The following is a 24,068-nucleotide window of genomic DNA, read 5'->3' on the forward strand; positions in this document are numbered from 1 at the left end:
TCTGACAAATTAGTTTGTCCGTCAAGAACCAGGAGAAAAAAAATCTCCCATCCCCATACAACGTCACTTCTCTGTCTTTCACTGCCCTGACAAGAACGTCGGTCTCCTCGGCCGTGAACCGCTCCTGGCGCGCGCCTGGTAAATCCGCCATAATAATAACAATCCGCCATGCAACATGCGCACCTGCTCTTAAAGGGTATGTTGGATGACGCTCTGATTGGTTTATTTCACGTTACGCCCAAACCACATCTATGAATAATGAAGCTATTTCAGACCAACCCCTTTTAAACTTGCGTCGGGCGCAAGAGTCATTTATCCCGCCGGTAAAATAGCAACAGCGCCCAAGACCCGCTCACAAAGTTACTTGTGCTTCGCGCTTGATACTTGCGTTTCAGATCGTTAAAATAGGGCCCATTGTCTTATCTGAATGAGTAGTCAAGATGATTTTCACATAGTTTTGAAGCAAATATTCTAGGCTATGTGATACAATTTTCAAAAGTCTTGTGAAGAAATAATTAGTATGGGATCCATGACCTTATTTCAGTGACAATGTTTTTTAGTTTATTCACACACAAAAAAAACATCATTATCTCACTAAAAAACGTCATTATCTCAAAACTAAAAACTTTTACATACATGCTGCTGACATATTACTGTAGCAGAGTTTGTGCTGAATACAGTGTAATCAGACTCTAGCCATGAAAATGTCACAAAAGTAAAGTATCAGAAAAAAGCATAAATGTCAGAGCATGTCAGAACACCTCCAGGGCCCAGAAAACACCTCAGACCCCAGAGGGTTAAGGTAAAAACAACCGTTTGCATTATTTCCCAAAATAAATGCATCACCCAGTGAGATGAAGATGAAGAGCCACTTCCTGTGCTCACCCTGAAAGCGTATTCAGCAATGACCTTCACCACCTCGCTAAATGGCACTTTGGATGTGAGGGTGTGCCCATGGTAAATAACTGGCTCCTTTTCCCCATCCCAGCAGTCCAGCTCCACACAGCGACAGCCTTGTCTTAGAGCTCTGTGCCACAAACAAACATAAACAATTTTACAATATTTGTTCAAGAAAAAGCATATGTGTGAAATATGTTTGTGTGAAAGATTTCACTGAAAAGGTCATCTCGTCCAGTATGCATGTAAATGTGAACACGTTATCTGCTAAAAGCGCCAGTGCTGTCTTTTTATATATATTTGAGCATTTTACCTGATATAAGCGTGAACGCTGCTCTCGCTGATGAGTTGATCTTTAGTGAGGTAGGTGTTGTGTGAGGAGGAGATAAAGTAGTGACTGAGTGGATGGTTCATGTCCTGGTAGACTCTGCTGTGCTCTGGGTTGTACACATCATTCTCCTTAGACAGCATGTACATGGTGAAACCATTGGGCGTCATAAACTGGTTCTTCTGGGCTGCAAAAGACAGAACAAAGATGCATATCTACGCTCAGTATCACATGCCTGGAAAAAAGTGCAAATTGCAATAAAATAATACTGATTATTACTGTAAATTAAGTGTACAAATACCCCATTCATTGAGTTCATAGTTGAGAATAAGGCTCTGAGCATGCACAAGTGTGTGGTCCTCGCCCTGGTCTTTCAGGAATTCTCGCAAATCCACGGTGGACAAGACACAACCATTGGCGGAGTACTGCTGAAACACTGCATCCAGCTCAGGCCGACGTAGCAACTCACGGCAAAACAGCTCAATTTCCTCATGTTCAAGCCGTCCGTCTTCTGATTTATCACACTTCTGATACACAAATTATATATTTATACACATATCAAGCAAATTTATTTATTTTCATTTTTCCACTCTAAAAAAAAAGAAAAAGGATTTTAAGAACATGAAATACATTTCATGTTCTTAAAATCCATTTCGTCTTTAGTGTTCATTATTGTCTGTGTTGCTTTTACAGAACTTTATTTGTTCTGTAAATAAAGTATTTCCAATTGAAGCATTTCAAAGCAGGTCAAGTGCTGCTGAGCAATAAGGCTGACCTTAAAGAGGTTGGCAGCATATTCGTCATTCAGGTCTATGTTGATCATCTTGAAAAGGATCTGGACCTCCTTGTATGACATCTTGCCATCTTTGTTCATATCAGCTTGTTTCAGGTAGCCATAGATCCAAGTGAGAGTGGTCAAGGGTATTAACCGGTTAAAATTGGGTTATCAGTTTAATGCATTAAAGGGATACTTCACCACTGGGAGGGAGCACCTCAGATACTCTCTGAATGTGTATTTAATATTGGTCATTTATATAGTAGAAATGTGAAATTATTTTTTGAAATTGAAGCATTCTAGACTGAGAAAAGGCAGAAAATGTATTTTTTACTCATGTGGCTGAAAGACAACAACTCCCAGAATGCACTTGCTTTGCTGCCCTTACGAGGCCACTCCCAAACCACGCCTACCGGTTACAGGCGGCAGAATCCGAAAAATGGATACAACTAGGCTTGCTTTGATACATCGTGAGTTATTTGTTAAATTTCCATCGAAATGGTGCTAAATTGCATTGTACCGGGATGTACTAGCCTAATGTATATAACACAACTTAGACTTTCACATTAAAAATATGATGCAAGGCAGGACCATTGCAACAGAGTAGTAGCTCTGCATATGAACTGTTTTCCTCCAATTGAAATCACTATTTCTCTAAGCCAATACATTATCTAGGCTAATCCATACTCTAGTAACACTAAAGGTTTAGAAAAAGAACCACAACCAATGTGAGTTATAACTTTTAATTAAAAAATAATTAATATTAACACTTTTACACTCAAAGCTCTGCGGATTCAGCGATCTCATCCAGAAGAAAATGGCATCGCTGAGATTCGCGACAGCAATAGGACTCTATATCTGTTTCCATAGGCGCACAGCGAGAGCACTGACACCGCCAGTCCGCCCCAGCTCGAGTCTGGCCGGGCTCAGGTCTCGCTCCGGCCACCTCTTGTTCCTCCATCTCCCGCAACTGTTTATCGCTGTATTGCGGCTCGTACAGGTAGCCGCGAGCATCAGATTCTCGCAACAGATCTTCGAAATCCCCTTCTGCCATTTCAACTTCAAAACTACCTTCCGCCATCGTGATTAGCCTACTATACAAACTTTCTACACAGACCAAGAGGCAAGAGCCTGTTAGCTTAGCTTCTACAGAAAGATGGCTGACACTATCTTTACATTCTGTGAGTGAGATCCCGCCCCATATGGGCGTGGTGAAAACATGCGGAACACTGGCTGTAGTCTTTAGCCTCTGGCACAAAAAATCCTCTGATGACGCAAAATGACGATTTTTTCCAGACTAAAATTTTTTTTTTTTATCTCATATCAGGGGGAGGGAGGGGGGGGGGGAGCACGGTAATTCGAAAATACTACTGGTTTTCTACTGATACAAAGCTTAAAGCTGACTCTCTGTGGTCACAAAAAATCCCAGGATGTCTTTCGAAAGAGTAGGGGTGTAACCCCGGCATCCTGGCCAAATTTGCCCAGTGGCCTCTGTCCATCATGGCCTCCTAATCATCCCCATATATATATATATATATATACCAATTGGCTTCAACACTCTGTCTCCTCTCCACCAGTAAGCTGGTGTGTGGTGGGCGTTCTGCCGCAATATGGCTGCCGTTGCATCATCCAGGTGGATGCTCACATTGGTGGTGGTTGAGGAGATTCCCCCTTCTATGTGAAGCGCTTTGAGTGTCCAGAAAAGCGCTATATAAATGGGATGATTAATTATTATTATTATTAATTAAAGGGATACTCCACTTTTTTTGGAAATAGGCTCATTTTACAACTCCCCCAGAGTTAAACTGTTGAGTTTTACCGTTTTTGAATCCATTCAGCCGATCTCCGGTTCTGGCGGTACCACTTTTAGCATAGCTTAGCATACATCATTGAAGTGGACAAGACCATTAGCATTTCTCAAACAAAAATCACCAAAGTGTTTTGATATTTTTCCTATTTAAAACTTGACTCTTCTGTAGTTACATCGTGCACTAAGACCGACGGAAAATGTAAAGTTGCGATTTTTTTAGGCTGATGGCTAGGAACTATACTCTCAATCCTGCGTAATAATCAAGAAACTTTACTGCCGTACCATGAGTGCAGCAGGCGTAATGATATGACGCAGCGCCTGAAAATAGGCTACCTTCCGTCAATAGAGCTGGGGGCTATTTTCAGGCGCTGCGTCATATCATTACGCCTGCTGCACTCATGGTACGGCAGTAAAGTTTCTTGATTATTACGCAGGATTGAGAGTATAGTTCCTAGCCATCAGCCTAAAAAAATCGCAACTTTACAGGTAGTTTCATTGCACTGAAAGGATTTTGCGATTGAGAGAGAAGCATCTCGCTGCAGCCTGCGGTGGACATCCAACCTGGCCCACATCCAAGTGTGATGTCAGAAGCCACGCCCATGTCCAAATACAGAACATTCTCATTGGCCTGATTTTTCCCAAACCAGTTCAGCGGAAACTCCGCCCTGCAGCCGATTCTTAAGATTTTATAGGTCATGTCAATCACAGTACTGATTGCCTACACCAAACACTGATCCCTAAACTGACTATGTGACTTCTTTTGTGACGGACTCAATGATTATTACCATACTAAGCTTATCTGTTATGGTCCTCAAGGGTCCCTCATTGAATTTTATGGATTATGCCCTGCTTTTGTGTGGTTCCTCTTTCACGGTTGGTGAGGTTGAGGAGGACATGTCCCCTAAAAGTTTTTTGTGGAGGGGCACCACACACCAAGATCCAGTGCCCACGGAGCTTGGCCCACCACGGTCACCAGCATCTCCGGCCATAATGGTCGCTAGTCCTGTGGTTCCAGTACCTTCCCGTCCTGAGGTTTCTACACCAGAGATTCTTCTCGTCATGCATGCCGAGCCTGAGTCAGTTCTGGAAAAGACAGCACTCATCATAGTCGCCACGGCAATTTTGAGTGTGTGGGCAGTACTCACATTGGCTCCAGCCTGTGAATCCTTGGCCAAGATGGCCGCCGCCGTTCCAGAGTCCTCGGACAAGATGGCCACCTCCACTCCTGTCTTCGGACAAGATGGCCGCCGCCACGCCTGTGTCGTCGGATCCGCCCTGGCCCCCTGAATCGTCGGATCCGCCCCGCTGAAACGTCGCGCCTGCTCCGCCCTGGACGCCTGCTCAGCATGCTTCGCCCTGGACGCCTGCTCAGCCTGCTCCACCTCAGTCTCCAGGCCCTCTTCCGCTCCACGGGCCTGGCCCTCCATCCCGCCCCAGGGTCCGCCTCCGCTCCACCTCCCTCCTGGACAATTTTAGGAGCGTTTTTAGGAGCGTCTGAAAGCCGCTCCTTTGAGGGGGGGCTATGTAACGGTCACCAGTTGGAGTGCCCTTGAGAGCCACCAGAGGGCACTCCACATCAGACTATTGTCATTCCCTCATAAAGTACATTTCCCATAACTGTCTGCCTGGACTCATCATCCCTGATTCCATCCACCTGTGTCTCATTACCTTGTTTAACTCGCCCTATAATCTGGTTTTCACAATAGGCTTGTTTGAGATGAGCAACATCTGCGCAGAACCGATCACCGGTGATCACCGCGAGATGCATGCCGGTTAGAAATGTGTCCGAGTGCAGTCTGCCTTGCTCTGATGTCATGCTGACGTATGTCAAAAAACTCTCGCAACCGCAAGGCGCACGTGTCGGATTCTGCAGTCGCGCGCAGTTGCGGGTCCACCGACTGCGCTGATCAAAAGCACGATGGGAAACGACTTACTGACGACACAGCTTAATGCTGATTGTTTAAACAACCGTGATGTATTGTTCTCTTTTAAAATGTTTGATTTTAAAACTCTGATATCGTGTTTTATGTGTATACGTTATGTGTGAATATTCCAAAACTCTCTGACAGTGCAATCTCTATGGGTTATGCAATGTAATTTTTATTTAAAAAAAAACAATAAAAAAAAAACACATATGTCTGTATTAAAGAAAAAATGATTGATAAACACGTATTTGGAATGGAATAAAATAACAAGTACTTTGGGTGTCTTGTTCATTATATTTATTTTTATATAAAAGCAACATAACTTAAATTACATCCAGTTTATTAGCAACACCGCGCTCATTCAAGGGTGTGCATCTATTGCATGGACGGAGAGAAAGCACTGTCACTTGCAGGATTTCATCTGACGATACTTTTTATTTAACACTAAAAAGTTAAATAAGCATATCTGTTCCGTGAGAGCAACAGTACCGCAACAGTACCGGTCTCTATATCTATAGACGTTTTTTAATCTAAACTCCAAAAAGCAATGGAATTGTCAGACATCCATTAGTGCATGCGAGGAAAACAACTGGAAATACAGCGCTGGTTGTTCTCTCCATACTCGACAACGACGGAATCCAACGGCGTGGGCGAAGGTATAATGCGTGTATTTAATTGTATGAAATAATCCCGAAAAAAGCACAAACACGGCAGAGATGGCAAGTACAGCAGCTGCTGGAATTAGCTGAGGGTGACGCTAACAGACAGCAGACAAACGGCTAGCAGTGACAGCAGCAGCACTCCACCGACCTGTCACTCAAGTGGCCACGCCCTTAATTATGCAGAACTTTAAGGCTTAATATAATTTAAACGGATGAGTTGTAAAAAAATTCACCACCCTCACAGTCGTCATGAAGGGCAAAATTAGCTATATAGACCAAAACCACTTTTTGCCACCAGGCTGTAAACATATTTTTTTCTGCTGTAAAGTTGGGCATTTTAACATGCGGGAGATACAGATTTGACTCACTTTTGCTGCCACCCTCAAGGGGCCAGTCGATGAAACGCAGTTTAATTCACTTCCGTGTTGGTTTCAAGAGAGAGACAGGGAGGTTGCCGCTTGTATATGGTTTATGATCTTGGATTTTCCCATTTAAAAACTGCATTTGGATTCTCAACCTTCGTGTCTCGGAGCAGTTCGTTACACTAGCGCATAAATAAAGTCTACTTTGGTTTTTACGGCAGCTGGCAAACAAAACTCAAAACTAGCATGGCACTTCATTGTCTCGTGACACTTTTTAAACATTGTGTCAAGTTATAAGAATCGTTTAAAAATGCATCTGGAGTCCATGTGTTCTTTTTAATTCTGTTGCGCCTCTCATTTTCAAGCCCAAGCACACTTATTTTAACGCTCCTTCATCACTGCTAATTTTCATAACATGTAGTTCTTGTCACAAGGCATTTTTCATTTATGTTCCATACACTGAATGATCGACAACCAGGAACACACATGCATAATCTGTGAACAGACCCTCCCAGCCCAAACCCATTTCGTGCCCCACAAATTAATTATTTGCATTTATATTCATTTTAATTCTACCTGATTACATTTTTAATTGGAATTCTGCATCAAATTGAGGAATTTAAATTTAAACTTGTTCTCAAATAAATTTGCAGTCACTTGTTCCCCACTGAAGGAAAGAAATGCTAGACACACCAACAACTGTAGTTCATTACCCTGATGCAAAAGAGTAGAGTAACTTAATCAGTAATGAATAACAGTAAGGTCTTTTTACTTGTCATTTGATTATGACCTGGATTAATGAGCTGGGACTGTAGAGTACAACTGAATCTGATTATCTGCTGAAGGATATTTGTCGAGTTTCTCTTTCTGGGTCATGTTGTTGACTCTGCCCTGGAGGGTTCGAATGCCACTGACCCAGTGCTGGGCTTCCTCTTTTGTGTCACACTGGAGATCCAAGCTCTTCCTCCCTCCTTTGAACAAAATGGTGAGACACTGATCTTCTGGAAGCGAGGTTGCCAGGTTTCTCAATGTCTCAGACTTACAGCCCTCCCAAACGCACTCCACTTCCATGACAGAGACTGAGAGGAAAGGTGGTATTTTTAATTTGACATAACCGACGTAGTTTAACCAAACATTTAAAATAATACTGCTAATATTGACAGGGGCACAACAATAAGAAAACAAACAATGATTAAGCACACATCTTTGCTTTTCCTGTGTAGAGTCAATAGTCAGTAGACCAAATGCAAAAACATCTTATAAATTTAGAAAATGTTTTAAAAGTGTGCAGAGGGTAGACAGCAGTGGCCTAAAACAGAGTATTGACTTTTTGCTCCAAAAAAGTCTCCATATTTGTGTCCTGTCAACTGTTTAAATCACTTTTAATAGAAATTAATTTGAGAGACTAAACCTAAATGTTACACTCTCAGAAAAAAAAGGTACAAAAGCTGTCACTGGGGTACACCTTTGTACCTAAAGAGTGTACATTGGTACCTTAAGGTACTAGTACCTAGTGTACTGGTACCTAAAAGATACAAAAGTGTACATTTTGAAAAGGTACCACCCCAGTGACAGCTTGTGTACCTTTTTTCCGAGAGTGTATGCATAAAATTCATTTTCATACTAATTTATAAAGAGCACACCTTACACAGCCTGTGTTAAAGGAACACTCCGACTTTTTGGGACTTTAGCCTATTCACCTTATCCCCCAGAGTTAGATAAGTCCATACATACCTTTTTCATCTCCGTGCGTGCTATAAGTCTGTTTGACGCACCCACCGCTAGCCTAGCTTAGCACAAAGACTGGATGTAAATGGTTGCAGCTAGCATACTAATCCAAATAAGTCTTTGTGCTAAGCTAGGCTAGCGGTGGGTGCGTCAAACAGACTTATAGCACGCACGGAGATGAAAAAGGTATGTATGGACTTATCTAACTCTGGGGGATAAGGTGAATAGGCTAAAGTCCCAAAAAGTCGGAGTGTTCCTTTAACAGAGATTTTCAGATCTTTATTATTACTGGGTGCAGACAGAAAGATCTTGGTAAATCATCTCTTTTTATCTATACGTTGTGGTGCCAAAACAAATAATTAAAATTTGATTAAGAACCATTTTCTGAGAAGTAAATATGTGTATGTGGAATTATTTAAGCAAATGTTGTCTAGAAGAAACAATTGAAATAACCTTTTTTTTCCCCATTCCTACAGGCACACACACACACACACACCACAGCGTTAGTGGGTGCACACGTCTCAGCCACATCACACAAAACATGATCTTTCCAACTAAAACCAATTATAGACCATAATTCTAATTTAAGACATGTGCATAGTTGCCAGGGCAATGATAATAATTCATGTACTATATGGAGCAAACCATAAAGTGAAGGGCTGCACTCTTCCCACATAGTCACAGACTGTAATTAGAGTGTAGTGAAGCTTAGAAACCCCCCGTCTGAACTACAAATAGGCCAGCCCTGTAATGACTGTCAGTGCTGTGGCCAGTAGACCTGGATCCTGCCTGTTTGGGCAGCCATAATTAGGAGGTGTATTTACCGGGAGGGGCACATACATTTCCACAGCACAGAATACAGAACATCATTTATACACACTTGCTTCTTCATGAAAATCTTATTTTGAACATTTTCACACTATGAAAAAAATAATATTCTAATCCAATACATATAAACACTATATTCTGAGCATGACAACTCACAGGACTGCTGAGTTTTGGCTTTGTTGGTGGACTTGTTGGATTCACACCAGACGGTGACTCCATCGTTCAACAGCTTTAGCATTCGCTTCCTCTTCCAGCGTGGAGAACGCACCTTCATCATTGAGGAGCCCTGCAACATTGTCTTCACATCGTCATCATCCTGGACCCCTGCAGGAGTTCATTATAAGACTGATGATTGTGGCACACAAATAAGTCTTAGGTTCCTATGAAACAAAACTGTTCAAAACAAAACTGTGTGGAACATTAATAACACCTAATGTGAGTGAAGGCAAAAAGAATGTTTATTTTCTTGAATAGTATAGGTTATATTTCAAAAAGAAAAAGAAAAACTGCCGTTTGTTCTCTTTCTCTGGCTCGTTCACTGGTTATTGAAATTTCATTGCATTATTCACAATATTTAAGCTATTTATTCCGGACATTTTATAACATGACGAGTGGGTCTTTAACTTATCTTCATTTTAAATAAAAAGCTTTTATGTAGGCCAACTCTGTTTTGTTTTTTTCCACCGGCCAGTGATGGTTCTGAAAGAGAACGCGCAGGTTTGTTATAGCTATCTGCTAGTAACAAATATAAAATATAACAAAAATGGGTCCTTTGCCCAGCCTGGAAAACATTTCTACATCCTGCTGCCTCAGGAGAACCAAGGCCATCACAAGAGACCCTTCGCACCCTGCTCACCCCCTGTTTGATCTGTTGCCCTCGGGGAGACGCTACAGGTCAACCAAATCGCACACCAGCAGGCTGACAAACAGCTTTTTCCCCTGGGCCATACGAATGGCCAACACCCATGGACACTCACACACATAAGCCCCTACCTCCATATTCTCCTTTCACTACATTCAACTCTGAACAACAGACAATCAGCCCACCTTCTTAATTGCACTACTACAACTATAGTCACTTTTAACATTTTTAACCTCTTAGATTTTATATATATGTGTGTATGAGTAGGTGTGTAAATGCGTGTACGTATTGCATATATTATATTATTTTAATGAGAGAACATTGCTCGTTTAGCCCTTTTGTCTTTTGTCCAAATGTATTTTGTTTCGTGTTGCTGTTGTTGTTGTTTATTTTATTTTTGTTATGTCTGGTGCAAGGGGCGGCTCTGTGAGCACACAAAAATTTCGTTGTACCTCGACAGTGCAATGACAATAAAGGCTATTCTATTCTATAACTTTCACGGGCATCTGACTGGGAGATAAACTGCGACAGATATGAAGTAAAATGAAATGTATACAAATAGGCTATACATAAATTAAACATAAATAATAATAATAATAGCCTAATAATGTAATGACTTACCCAATTTTTTCAGGGGATCGTCTGGTTTAAGTTGGGACGTCCCGGCTCCATTCTTCTCCTTTCTCAACATGACGCAGTATAGGACCGTATAGTTAGAGGACCTTGCGTCTTAAGCTAGAGGGTTTATGGTGTGGATAAATACACGAATGGGTGTCTAGTTAGTGTTCAGTAATGATACAGCTCTAACTAAACAGTGTAGACACTGCCCCTGTCTGATGAGCTCATGTTAAAAAGCTGCTGTGCCGTAGCTATAAGACATTACATTTCATTGGCTCCGGACTCCGGTTGTTATTTTAGTCTAAGTCTACGATAGACAAATTCTAACCTAGCTGCTACATAAATATAAAGACAAAAACTGTTACCCCTTAAAAGCACATATTTAGGTGTCCGATAAAGATGCTATTGTCCAATCTATGCTCTAAAACGGTAACAAATGTAGGGTAAATTAACGTTATCTTAATGAATGACGATTTATAATCGCAGCAGCTCTTTCAAATGAGATTAGACACAACAATGGAAAAATACAGCGACTGTATCTTCAAACTAAAACGCAAAAATCAAACCCACCGAAAATATACAGCAAACGGGTTTGATGGCTGGACTACATGACTTTGAGAAGACGATCCTGAGGTCCGGATTAATAAAATGTCTCCCTCTAGCGATGTCACATTTAAAAACAACCAACTGAATCAATCAAAGCTGAATAGCTATTTCAAGCCTAAGGTACGAATCAAGTTTAACGTTTGTAGTGTTTTCTTCTTCTTCTTCTTCTTCTTCTTCTTCTTCTTCTTCTTCTTCTTTTACCACCTATTAAAGTGATGATTGGTGTGTACATTAGATCTTTTTATTTAAATCCAAACAATTTTATAGAAAATACGTTGTGCATGCTAAACCTAGTGAGAAACGCAATTGAAAGATGTTGAAATGTAAACACTTAAAAATAATTTTCTCACAATACATTTTTTTCTGTTTGCTATAAACATTCTTACATTTAGTTCAAATTAACATGTAATTAATTGTCAAACACATTCAATAAATATCTTGATTTCACACGTTAATTTTTAATCGGATTTTTGTCAAATACATTGTTTTCTATCTCTTTCTCTTTTTTCTTTTTCTTTTTTGCGAATTTAGCAAGGCTCCTGTAGCATGGTAAATCCGCGGACATCTCTTGCTGACATTGGCTCTCGTTTTGGGACAGAGACCAATCATCACTGTGAATACTCCATCACGTGATAGAACCAGGAAGTGAACTCCTGGTCGAAATTCCAAAAGTTGAACGATCCATTTATTAGAGAACAGTAGCATACAATCCTCGAACTGATTGTGCAAGGAAAGCGTGTACCGCTTTTATAAACTCTGTTTCCAACGTGACCGGTGGTTAATATTGTTTTATTACAGTTATATGTTCGGGTGTTATGGCAGCAGGAGCACAGGGCAGGTGAGTTGAACCTAGCTAACTCAGCTTGACCTCCTGGCTAATAACCTTAAATCATAAAGGGCAGAAAATCTAAGTAATCTGGACGACTAAAAATAATTATATTAGTTAAATTAGGGGCTTTTAATTTCATAACCTTTCTAAAGTGTCGTCCAAGTAATCCGAGAGCACAATTTATTCCGAAACTTGATATCTGATCATTGTTAAGAATGGCAGAATGACACATTTGTCACCAATATAATTTACAGGTTGTCCAGTTAATGCGCATGCGGCAGCAGAAGTGTGGGAAAGATAGAGACCGCATGATATGCCAGCTCTTGCAATGTCCGAGACCGAGGACTGTCAAAGGCGCTTTCAGGCGGCTGTCGACGTCATTCAAACCCTGCCCAAAAATGGTAGCTTTGCTCACCATTGACAAAAATTACATGAATGTACATAACAGTGATGATGTCATTCAACATGACATCATCATATTGTAGAAGATGTAAAACTCGCACTGCTTGTAATTGCAAACATTTCTGTAAGTTATAAAGATGAGTCCACATCACACTGATTCACATAATTTGTAGCAGGACGTGACACCTGTGGTGAATTTAAATTGCACTTGTACAGGTTCCTACAGACCCTCTTATGAAGTGATGCTGCGGTTTTATGGCCTGTACAAACAGGCGGTCAGTGGCCCATGTACAGCGCCACGCCCTGGATTCTGGGACCCTATAGGCCGTTACAAATGGTAAAGTTTTAACCAATTTTGAACATCAAGTTCCATAATGTGCCTAACTAAAGTACATGTGATGAGAGCCATTTAAAGGACTGTTTAAAAACTTTAACGTAATGTTTTCCTGGTCTTGTGTCAGGGATGCTTGGAATCAGCTGAGAGACATGAGTCGAGAGAGTGCCATGGCTGCTTATGTGGATGAAATGAAGAAAGTTGCACAAGAGGTGTGAGAACTTCATTGAAACCTCATAAATCCATAAAGCAACTTTAGGGAAAAGAAAGTATTGGAAAATGTTCTCTAAATCATGTCGCTGTAGATAACAAGCAAATTTGTGTTCAGAGCGGCCAAGCAAACAATTTGTTTCCATATAAAATTTTTTTTTTTTATATCACTAACAGGTAATAAACACCATGCAAATCAATGAGAAGACTGCATCCTTTTTCCACTATTTTGAACCTCTCTACCATGTCATTCATGATATGCCTAGACCTCCAGAGGCAGTTTTATCTCTCAGATCAGGTGTGAAACTGTGAATTATTATTATTATCGTTTTTGTAAAATACTATGAGTTCTGTGTGATAAACCTATGATTTCGGTGTTCATTTCAAAAGATGTAAATACCAAGGAAACAATTGATGGTTTGGCTGAACATGATGTGGAGAAGGCAACTCAAGAGCCGGCTCTTCAACAGGAGGACACAGAGACAGTCCTTGACAATGAACTTCAACCTGAGAGCACAGGTAGTGGGATGGTTATCTATAAATGTTGGATGTCTATCCAGAAAATTTTGGAGTCCACCAAAACAATCTTTTTCACAATGGAAAAACTTGGGTTTTAGGCTTGTACAAACAAATATTTGCAATTTTACTTTTTACTTTTTTACTCCAATACGATTTTGGAGCCAACTATGGCTGAAATGCACCAGTCTTGATCACTATCCAGACATGTCTGACCACAGTTGCTTTTCAAACATTGACAGTTGGATATGTAATAAATGATGCTAAGATTGTGTGTGTGCTGTATTTCTTCTCTTTCATCGCTGTATGTGTAGAGCCACTTCTGTCTCGGGGTCAGGGGCCGACTAGTGACTCAGAGAGTGAAGTCTTTTGTGACTCATTGGAACAGCTGGACACTATAAGGGTCTGAAATTTGATTAAATTGAATTAAAATGTATGTGATGTATGCTTGTCCTACGTTTTGTACACTTTTTATGCCATTACAGCTTGCTGCAATGCCAGGTGGTAATTCCAGTTTCCAGAATGGGGATGCACAGACTGAGACCTCTGGAATCCAGGAGCATCATTACAGCCCCCTCTCTCAGGTGACTCAGATGGGTGCTGGACATGGTGGTGAGGGGGCAGAAGATAGGCATGGTCGTCCCATGAGGAGGAGGACCACAGAAAGACAGGAAATGCAGCAGGACAGGAGGGATCCTTCTGGTGAGCTTAATCTGGATTTTTAATTCCACATTATAAACCACAACCCCAGTCGTCTCTGGGTTCCTCAGGTCACTAATATTTCGGTTAAATTTGATAAAATTGTGTTTAAAATATCCAAACACCAGATCCCCACACTAACACTACTGTTCAAAAGTTTGGTCAGTAAGATTTGTAAAAGAAAAAAATTAAATGCACCAAGGCTCCATTTATTTGATTAAAATACAGTAAAACAGTAATGCTGTGAAATATTATTACAATTGAAAATGTTTAAATGTAATTTATTCCTGTTTACAAAGCTGTATTTTCAGAAGCCTTAAAGGAGAACTCCGGCGCAAAATGAACCTTTGGTCTAATTACACATTGTTACCTAGTCAACCGTTATCTGAGATTTGTTTTCATGATTATCGAATGTAAATAGTTTTATCTCTAAAAACAGTTTAGCCTATAAAGCTAGTATAACGCTAGTATATTGGGCATCGAGTAATGACAAATAAAAATCGCTTGTTAATACCACTAACAAGGCTCAAAATAGCCCCACACTAGCACGGTAGCATAATGAGGGTCCCTACCTTCAAACCGAAGCATTGAGAACTTTGTCAGTGTCCAGACAGTTTAATAAGAAGATATTTAATACATACAGTCAACTTCGCGTATACAGACAGAAGCCATCTTTGAAAAAGAGTCTCTACCAGTCGATCTACGAACGCCGATCCAAGCCTGCTGTTCGCGCTCACCTTATCACAACTTATAGCTCGTTCACATCTCACCAGCGCACTTGGATCGGCGTTCGTAGATCGACTGGTAGAGACTCTTTTTCAAAGATGGCTTCTGCCTGTATACGCGAAGTTGACTGTATGTTTAAAATATCTTCTTATTAAACTGTCTGGACACTGACAAAGTTCTCAATGCTTCGGTTTGAAGGTAGGGACCCTCATTATGCTACCGTGTTAGTGTGGGGCTATTTTGAGCCTTGTTAGTGGTATTAACAAGCGATTTTTATTTGTCATTGATCTATGCCCAATATACTAGCGTTATACTAGCTTTATAGGCTAAACTGTTTTTAGAGATAAAACTATTTACATTCGATAATCATGAAAACAAATCTCAGATAACGGTTGACTAGGTAACAATGTGTAATTAGACCAAAGGTTCATTTTGCGCCGGAGTTCTCCTTTAACTCCAGTCTTCAGTGTTACATGATCCTTCAGAAATCATTATAATATGCTGATTTAGTGCTCAAGAAATAAAATTGTCTTCAGGTCTGAAGCAGAATTCACTCAAATTATCTTTACCACATTAACTCCAAGTGCAGATGAAAGTTTGGATGTTGTCCCCAATATTGAAAGCATGTTGAAGACAAAAAAACAAAACAAAAAAAACATTATGTATGTATGCATATGTTTTTGTTCCAGGTTATATGTCTCACCGCAATGCCAGATGGCCGGAGCGGCTCTCCTCAGGGGCTGGTTCAGGGCAAGGGGGCAGAGACGATTCTAAAGGTGGGCCTAACGGGCTACAGGACGGCCAGGCGCAGCAGCAGATCATTCTTGCCTTACAGCAACTCAGAGAGGCCATGCAGAGTGTCATGGAGCGACTAGAGGTAGTTGAAGGTCTTGCAACTGCAAATGTAAGAAAGCTGAATAAAATAAGAACCAAAAAAGTGCATGCTATTTGTCAAAATTGAGCTGTATAAAGAATAGAGACAGGATGCTGCATGATTTAATTTAGTTAATATGAATTTGAATATACATTTTTTTGTATAGAATTTAAAAATATAAAAAATATTTTATATAATATAAAAATGTTGATCACCAGAAGTATTAATCATAACTGCTGTCATATACACTCACCGGCCACTTTATTAGGTACCCCATGCTAGTAACAGGTTGGACCCCCTTTTGCCTTCAGAACTGCCTCAATTCTTCGTGGCATAGATTCAACAAGGTGCTGGAAGCATTCCTCAGGGAGTTTGGTCCATATTGACATGATGGCATCACACAGTTGCCGCAGATTTGTCGGCTGCACATCCATGATGCGAATCTCCCGTTCCACCACATTCCAAAGATGCTCTATTGGGTTGAGATCTGGTGACTGTGGAGGCCATTTTAGTACAGTGAACTCATTGTCATGTTCAAGAAACCAATTTGAAATGATTAGAGCTTTGTGACATGGTGGAAGTAGCCATCAGAGGATGAGTACATGGTGGCCATAAAGGGATGGACATGGTCAGAAACAATGCTCAGGTAGGCCGTGGCATTTAAACGATGCCCAATTGGCACTAAGGGGCCTAAAGTGTGCCAGGAAAACATCCCCCACACCATTACACCACCACCACCAGCCTGCACAGTGGTAACAAGGCATGATGGTTCCATGTTCTCATTCTGTTTACGCCAAATTCTGACTCTAACATCTGAATGTCTCAACAGAAATCGAGACTCATCAGACCAGGCAACATTTTTCCAGTCTTCAACTGTTCAATTTTGGTGAGCTCTTGCAAATTGTAGCCTCTTTTTCCTATTTGTAGTGGAGATGAGTGGTACCCGGTGGAGTCTTCTGCTGTTGTAGCCCATCCGCCTCAAGGTTGTGCGTGTTGTGGCTTCACAAATGCTTTGCTGCATACCTCGGTTGTAACGAGTGGTTATTTCAGTCACTGTTGCCCTTCTATCAGCTCGAACCAGTCTGGCCATTCTCCTCTGACCTCTGGCATCAACAAGGCATTTCCGCCCACAGAACTGCCGCTCACTGGATGTTTTTTCTTTTTCGGACCATTCTCTGTAAACCCTAGAGATGGTTGTGTGTGAAAATCCCAGTAGATTAGCAGTTTCTGAAATACTCAGACCAGCCCTTCTGGCACCAACAATCATGCCACGTTCAAAGTCACTCAAATCACCTTTCTTCCCCCATACTGATGCTTGGTTTGAACTGCAGGAGATTGTCTTGACCATGTCTACATGCCTAAATGCACTGAGTTGCCGCCATGTGATTGGCTGCTTAGAAATTAAGTGTTAACGAGCAGTTGGACAGGTGTACCTAATAAAGTGGCCGGTGAGTGTATGTTGTGCTACTTTAAATGGCATGATACATTTTTTAATTTGTTCTGAAAAGTATTTTCTACATTAATCTTTTAGTTTTTTAGCTTTTTTTTTTTTGATGAGTGAATAAAAATTAACTCCATGATTTGACATGTATCTTTGTTTTTATTTTATCTGCATCTGTATATTTATTTTAAGGCTCAAAATTCACAATGGAGATCCCATTTACAATGCACAGCTGCAGAGGCTGAGGTAAAACTTTCTGACAGACTTGTTGAGCATCAGTTTCAAGAAGGAATTGCTGCTTGTCACTGCTTCTCTATCATACACTATTTATTTTGATCAAATACACGTGGAAAAGAAAATTCTTTAATATTTTACTTTCTGTTTTGCTGACAGGAGAAATGGTGGCCATTTGACTTCTCTGGACGCACATTGCTGCTGTTGTTGGTGTGGCCTTTTGTGACTAAGGGCTTAATGTTTTTGTTGAGACGGAAGAAGAGAAAGATTCATGCGTGCATATAAATTTACTGTACTGAGTAGAAATTAAAGTAACAGTCAAGCTAAAGAATGATCATAATTGTGACCTGGTGTTCAATGATTCAATTATAACTTGTTTGTTAGCGTCAGGTGAAGGCAAGAAATGTTCTAACCTCATATCTCTGAAATGTGATCATTTAATCTTGTATGAACAAGATGAGTGCAGTTCTGGAGTCCAGGAGCTGATTGTGTTAATCAAATGTTCATTAAGTGTTCTATGTAATGCTGGTTAAATGTAGCTGTGTGCAGAGACTTTGTCAATAATGTATGATATCCGTTCTCTGGTATTTTGAAAATAAGTCATGTTAATTAGCATGTCGTTGTTAATGGTTGAAAATGTAAATGCCTTCTGCACCACAAAGGAGTATAGACCTGCTGATCATACTTGCAGAATGCAGACATTGGCCTTTGCGTGGGGAACATAACATGCACAGATTCAGAAGCCGTCACTCTGATGATAAAAGGACCAGCAATACAATATCTTCTGACCATAAACCAGATTTATATGTGTTTTACAATGAGAGGATACAAATAAATGCAAAAAACAGTTGCATTGTGTATAATATAATGATAGTCCATTTTTTCATTTCAATTAAACATAAATTTCGACAGAACCTATATTTGCTGGGTTGTTATCTTTTGTGTAGCTGCAACTCAGTTGAGTTTTAATGTGTAGGCTACTAGATGCATTTAGTAATATCTAGGTGAGTAGATTCAAAATAAATTAAGTTCTTCATGAACTAACATCGTTTTATGTTAGATGCAGTCATCTAGGTCAAATTCACTTACAGCCCCATTGTCTCTGTGCAATTAAAGCAAATATCGGGATTCTTCCATTCGTTCTGTGGTTTGCGTTCTTAAAACAAATGCCTTCGGTGTAAAATATGACGGCCATTTCTTAGCACTACCGGTGTTTGTTGTTGTGCTTTTACTCTCTTTTGACTGAAACGGTTTTTTTAACGTAAAAATGATATCGAAATGTTTTGATTTGTTTTGTTTTTACATAAGCCTGACAGCATGCTAACTTCCCTAGCACGAATTAATTTGTGAGCAAGCGAGCCAACAATGGGGTTTCATTTGTTAAACCTACGCATTTCCATATGTTAAGAGACAATGCAGTGGTGTCTTCTAAAACTACTTAGGTAATAGCGCTAAGTTGTACATCTAATCAGCTCTTTAATATACTAGTAAGCTTTGCCAGCTAGCTTGTAGCTAAATCCATGTTATTATTTCTGGCAGAGGCAGGGAATTCCAAGTATTTAAGTATCTATATATGAAATGCATGTCAAATGATTTTGTTTCGAACTACGTTAAGTCGACAGGTTTTAGTCTTTACTTATTTTGTTTTTACCAATTTGCTTGTGCTAACTTATTCATGTTAATCTAGACTCCATTACCCAGCTAGCTGGCTATCGAACAGATTGCTAAACAATCGCTTCATAGTTAGAGATCAATACACGTAACAACGCCAGGACGTTTTATATTTTGTGTTGTGATGTGACATTTCACTTGAACAAGGGAAAATTAACTTTAGTCATTATAAATTGCAAGTTCTTCATTACCATGGACACAGTCGTCGTTACTCTTCACATTAAATTGTGAGTATGCTGTTAAAAGAACTACTTTATGCGTGAGGGGTGATCAATCCTCATAAGGGTGCAGGGTGTGGGTTTAATTGTCAAGGTAGAGATGCAAAATAAACAAACGCGATGGAATACACTATCATTGTGTGCTTTATACATACAAAATGGCATCAACACACTTTGTAGTATAATGTCTTTGTAAATCGGTGAAAGTTTAATGTGTGTTAGAATGAGGCGGATGTTTCTACCCGCTTCGGGCACGCTTGGTAGAGTCCACTAGAGTGGCCGGGACAGCTTTCTTTTTGATTGACAACAAATTCCACCAATCAGAATGCTTCTATGGTTCAGCGAGTGCACAAAAAACTTTTTATCCAATGAAAATTGCGAGTGGGCGTAACCTGCTCAGGACCGAAAACAGTTGTTGAATTGTGGGTAATGAAGTTTTTGGGGCAGAGATAATGTATGTGTCAATGCCTAGCGGGACTTCAAGTCCCACAAAGCAGGAAAAAAACTGGAGGACTGGCCGCATGCGCTTTTACGTGAGGGAGGTAATAAATTCACAAGCCCCACAGTTCCCCGTAGCAGAAGCGAATTGGAGTTTGCATTGGAGGGAAATGTTCTCGTACCCATCGAGAAACCAAGTCAATAGTAGAGGCAGAGGGAACGAAAAGAGTTAACATTAACAGTCTTAGGTAGCATAATAACTCAAATACGAGATTTGAGTTGAACGGTAAGGTAGCTCAAATTTTACTTATGCGAGTTTGTTAATGCTGTTTATTATGTATGTTAAAAATCGTTCACTTTTTGAGTAAACATTCCCTTTTGCCCCCAGTGTTTTGGTGGGTTGTTTTCAATGGCAGTGTTTAAGAAGTTGATTTCAATTCCATTTCTCAGTTTAATAAAGGAGGGTTTCCCTCATCTCACTGATCACAAACTTGTATCTCCTTCAGGTGGGAGTGTACAGTTATGGAGCTTATTAAAGAAGAAACTGTACCGGAGGATGACAGCAGAGGGCGGCAGAGAGATGGTTTGACAAGTGTCGTCCCCCCGAAACAAGTGCAAAGAAATCAACTGGAGATCTGTCCGGGTCTGGTGTCTGGAGATGTACATCCTATTTGCCGCGGCCGGGATAGGAGCGATCCGGAGCCCAAGGCTGGCGACGCAGCAAGTGACGACGGGTTTCCTGTGAACAAAACAAGTAATAAGAGAGACTCTGATTGCACGAGTCTAAACACAGAGGGGCTGTCAGATGGCCGCCAGGGCAAGAAGAAACACAGACGGCGACCCTCCAAAAAAAAGCGCCGCTGGAAGCCTTACTTCAAATTAACCTGGGAGGAAAAGAAAGAGTTGGATGAACGCGAGACTGCGCGGGCGTCGCGGGTGCGTGCCGAAATGTTCGCCAAAGGTCTCCCCGTCGCCCCATACAACACCACCCAGTTCCTGATGGAGGAACACGACCGAGAAGAACCTGACCTCAACACGGAGCTGGTCGGCCGAAAAACCGGGGTGATCCGCTCCGATGACACGGCCAGTGAGGATGAGAATTTCGAGGCCGAAGAGGAAGACGAGGAGGAAGGGGCCGGCGGCGGCGAAGGGAGCGACGGAATGGGCAGACCCGGGCACGCAGGCGGGGAGTTTTTGCAGAGAGACTTCTCTGAGACCTATGAGAGGTACCACGTCGAGACTCTCCAAAATATGTCCAAACAAGAACTGGTTAGGGAATACCTGGAGCTGGAGAAGTGCATGTCGCGGTTAGAGGAGGAGAACAACTGGCTTCGCCACGTCCGGAGAAATCCCGAGTCCCCAGCTGACGGCACTGGCGCTCAGCGCGTGCGGGAGCTGGAGATTGAGGTGGAGAGACTGAGAGCCGAGAACGAGTTATTACTCAAAACCCCCAAAAGTAAAGGGCCAGGACTCAACCTGTCTCAGTCGAGCTGAATCGATGTTTCATTTCCGTTTTACAAGTCAAATCGTTTCATTGTATTGGTGTAAACAACATCTCTATGGTAGCTAATACCCTCTCAGCCTATGCCATCTGAAAGTAATGTTTTTCTGACACAAAATTGTATTAAAATCTTTCGTGCGGACCCACATATTTGGTCAGTAATGTATGTTAGTCGTTTGTACGATTAAATTGACTTAAAGAATAGCTTGCAATGATTTTCATGTTATGTAAAAGATGTTAAAAAAAAAGAAAAGGAAAAAAAAGGCCAGAAACCGACTACTCTTATTTTTTTTTGCCATGACGTCACAATCACATCTCGGCTAATTTCGGGTGTTTTGTTAGTTTACCATAATTATTGGATGTTTGAAAGCGCAACATCCAATTCAGAAACAGCGTAAACATGCAGCGTTTCAGATTCATATTTAATCTCGCATATGATTCAGAGTGTTAATGCATGACAAGACAGTATGTTGTAAACAGTGGAAAACCGTTAATGGTGTTTTGCCCAAATATATTGTCGATTAAATTATTTCACGTTTTAGTTCTAATTTTATTTCTTTGTTTCTGTTATATTTTCTGTCAGTCTTTAGATTATAAAAATTCATATACATTTCTGAGAATTCCCTTCACTCCCCTTTATGTGGACAAACCAATAATAATGTTGTTGAAAAAGGATACTCTATATATATATATATATATATATATATATGTATGTATATATATATATTTAAATTTCAACAAGCAACCAAAAAAAAAAAAACATTGCCAAAGAGCATGAAAAAGCAGATTTCTTTTTTAGGAGATAAAAAAAGAGGGACAAAATATTTGCTTGAAAAGGAAATTAGTTTGTTCATATTTTCTTAATCTTTCAGCTGAATCTCATGGTCAAATGCAGTTGGGTCCCAATGACTTAGATCCCTTTTTCTAGAACATTTACTCGTTTAGCTCTAAAATATTTCATTGGTTTTGTGACATTTTTTATTTATTTTTAACTAAAATTCAGTAATCATTAACTGCAGAGTCATGGAAATTCTTTGGTCAGAAGATGTGATCTGGTATTTTCTCAAATATCTTTTGTGAAATTTTCACAGAACCTACCCGCGTTTAGAAACAAATTCTGTACAATACATTTCAAATGTTTAGGGTCGGTAAGATTCAATGTTTTTGAAATAAGTCTCTTATGCTGGCTTCAATTGTTTGAAGAAAAATACAGCAAAAACCATATATAAAATGTAAATTGGTTATTTAAATTGTAGTAATGTTTTAAAATGTAATTTATTTCTGCAATGGCAAAGCTGAATTTTCTGCAGTCACATGATCCTTAAGAAATCATTCTAACATGCTGATTTGCTGCTCAAGAAACATTTCTTAGTATCTGTGTTGAAAACGGTTGTGCTGCTTATTTTTGGGAAAACCTAAAAAAATGTAGGATTCTTTGATAAATAGAAAGTTAAAAAGAACAGCATTTATTTGAAATACAAACCTTTTAGAACATTCTAAATTAAATGCCCTTGTCTCTTTTGATTAATATTATGCTTCCTTGCTGAATAAAAGCATTAATTTTTTTCCACAAAAAAAAAAAAAAAACCTACTGACCCCAAACTTTTGAACGGTATGTTTTACCTTTTTTTAAACTCATTAATGTACAACATGTACCCCACAGAGAAACAAGATATTCTTTATATAACAGCACAGAGGCAAACCAGTATACTGACTTGCACAATAGGAAACAATTAAAAACAAATAATATTATATTTATCATTTGTACACAGGTTAACTTGGTACATTTGTTGCAAACGTTGGTCCACACATTCACCCATATACTTGTATGTACATGCACAGGGAAGTAAAAACAAACATGATGTTCACAGTATACATTAACTCAGGATTAGATCTTATGGGGATATTAAGTTGACACACTTCCTGGTCACAAAAGATTAACTGCACAGGTGTAATAAAGCCATCATGGAGCAAAACATACCAAAAATAGGAAGTAGAGAAAAGAGTACAGTGAGTTGGTTATTCAAGGATAATCGCTAATATATCTTGTTTTGACATCAATCTGCAGTTCTGTCAATGCAGCTTTTATTGCATTGGAAAACTGTTAAAGGGCAGGTATTGGTTTTTGCGAGGGGGAGAACAATTTCACACGGCAATCTGTTTTGAGGAACTAGTTTGTAGGCAGTTTAATATCTTTATTATGGATATGTACTACAGATGTCTTATTACACTGCTCTCTGGAATACTTGCACTATTGACCTATCATAATCAAGTGCAAGAGTGCCATTCTAAACACAATAAGCCAAAAATGATTTACCCCCCTTCCACACTTATGAAGCACTGTGAATGATGTTATTAAGTCATTCTCCCTTTGCTCTCAAACTACTTAAATATTTGTGTATATATATATATATATATATATATATATATATATATATATATATATATATATATATATATATATATTGTATGCACATATTGCAATAAACTTAAAATATATTGTTTTAAGCAGTTTTTTTTTTTCATTTTGCTTAACTGTTTAACAAAGACCTTTTAAAAATCCCTAATGGAAAA

At 39.9% G+C, this 24,068-nt stretch overlaps 3 protein-coding genes across 6 annotated transcripts in view; 2 read left to right on the forward strand and 1 right to left on the reverse strand.

Annotated features, from left to right (window-relative positions):
- Window positions 1–10,878, reverse strand: part of plcd3b (phospholipase C, delta 3b) — a 104,804-nt gene extending 93,926 nt beyond the window's left edge. Inside the window, exons 1-7 of one of the 2 annotated variants that reach the window (XM_056253574.1) lie at window positions 10,799–10,878; window positions 9,472–9,639; window positions 7,610–7,838; window positions 2,001–2,130; window positions 1,527–1,752; window positions 1,211–1,412; window positions 886–1,027 (exon numbers count right to left, since the gene is read on the reverse strand). In XM_056253574.1, coding sequence (XP_056109549.1) covers window positions 886–1,027; window positions 1,211–1,412; window positions 1,527–1,752; window positions 2,001–2,130; window positions 7,610–7,838; window positions 9,472–9,639; window positions 10,799–10,868 — 1,167 coding nt within the window. In that variant the 5' untranslated portion in view covers window positions 10,869–10,878. Of the gene's footprint in view, window positions 1–885; window positions 1,028–1,210; window positions 1,413–1,526; window positions 1,753–2,000; window positions 2,131–7,609; window positions 7,839–9,471; window positions 9,640–10,798 lie in introns of those variants that run through there. The other variant, XM_056253647.1, reaches the window with a different exon arrangement.
- A 1,142-nt stretch (window positions 10,879–12,020) lies between these two features.
- On the forward strand, window positions 12,021–18,464 carry acbd4 (acyl-CoA binding domain containing 4). Of its 3 annotated transcripts, none has more exons than XM_056253964.1 (11): window positions 12,021–12,239; window positions 12,485–12,631; window positions 12,849–12,969; window positions 13,094–13,178; window positions 13,354–13,474; window positions 13,567–13,695; window positions 14,007–14,095; window positions 14,178–14,394; window positions 15,807–15,994; window positions 17,625–17,678; window positions 17,826–18,464. In XM_056253964.1, the coding sequence occupies exons 2-11, from the start codon at window positions 12,544–12,546 to the stop codon at window positions 17,949–17,951; spliced, it is 1,218 nt and encodes a 405-aa protein (XP_056109939.1). In that variant the 5' UTR covers window positions 12,021–12,239; window positions 12,485–12,543; the 3' UTR covers window positions 17,952–18,464. The 3 variants fall into 3 exon arrangements, with proteins under 3 accessions (XP_056109939.1, XP_056110014.1, XP_056109851.1); XM_056253876.1 differs by having other exon boundaries at window positions 12,022–12,239; window positions 15,807–16,021; XM_056254039.1 differs by lacking the exon at window positions 12,485–12,631 and having other exon boundaries at window positions 15,807–16,021.
- Window positions 18,465–20,112: 1,648 nt separating this feature from the next.
- On the forward strand, window positions 20,113–22,042 carry hexim1 (HEXIM P-TEFb complex subunit 1). Its single transcript, XM_056254166.1, has 2 exons — window positions 20,113–20,279; window positions 20,500–22,042. Exon 2 carries the CDS (start codon window positions 20,516–20,518, stop codon window positions 21,485–21,487), a length of 972 nt encoding a protein of 323 aa, XP_056110141.1. The 5' UTR covers window positions 20,113–20,279; window positions 20,500–20,515; the 3' UTR covers window positions 21,488–22,042.
- The last annotated feature ends 2,026 nt before the right edge of the window (window positions 22,043–24,068 follow it).

The sequence above is a fragment of the Rhinichthys klamathensis genome, unplaced genomic scaffold, assembly GCF_029890125.1.
Source record: "Rhinichthys klamathensis goyatoka isolate OS25496 unplaced genomic scaffold, OSU_Roscu_1.1 h1tg000001l_1, whole genome shotgun sequence".
Taxonomy (NCBI): Eukaryota; Metazoa; Chordata; class Actinopteri; order Cypriniformes; family Leuciscidae; genus Rhinichthys; species Rhinichthys klamathensis.

What these genes read in the sequence shown, in the direction of transcription:
- hexim1 (XM_056254166.1), top strand. Translation starts at nt 20,516, where the DNA reads ATGGAGCTTATTAAAGAAGAAACTGTACCGGAGGATGACAGCAGAGGG.
- acbd4 (XM_056253876.1), top strand. Translation starts at nt 12,544, where the DNA reads ATGCCAGCTCTTGCAATGTCCGAGACCGAGGACTGTCAAAGGCGCTTT. An exon ending in TCAAACCCTGCCCAAAAATG is followed by an intron (nt 12,632 to 12,848) that starts GTAGCTTTGCTC and finishes GCACTTGTACAG; the next exon opens with GTTCCTACAGACCCTCTTAT. An exon ending in CCTATAGGCCGTTACAAATG is followed by an intron (nt 12,970 to 13,093) that starts GTAAAGTTTTAA and finishes GTCTTGTGTCAG; the next exon opens with GGATGCTTGGAATCAGCTGA.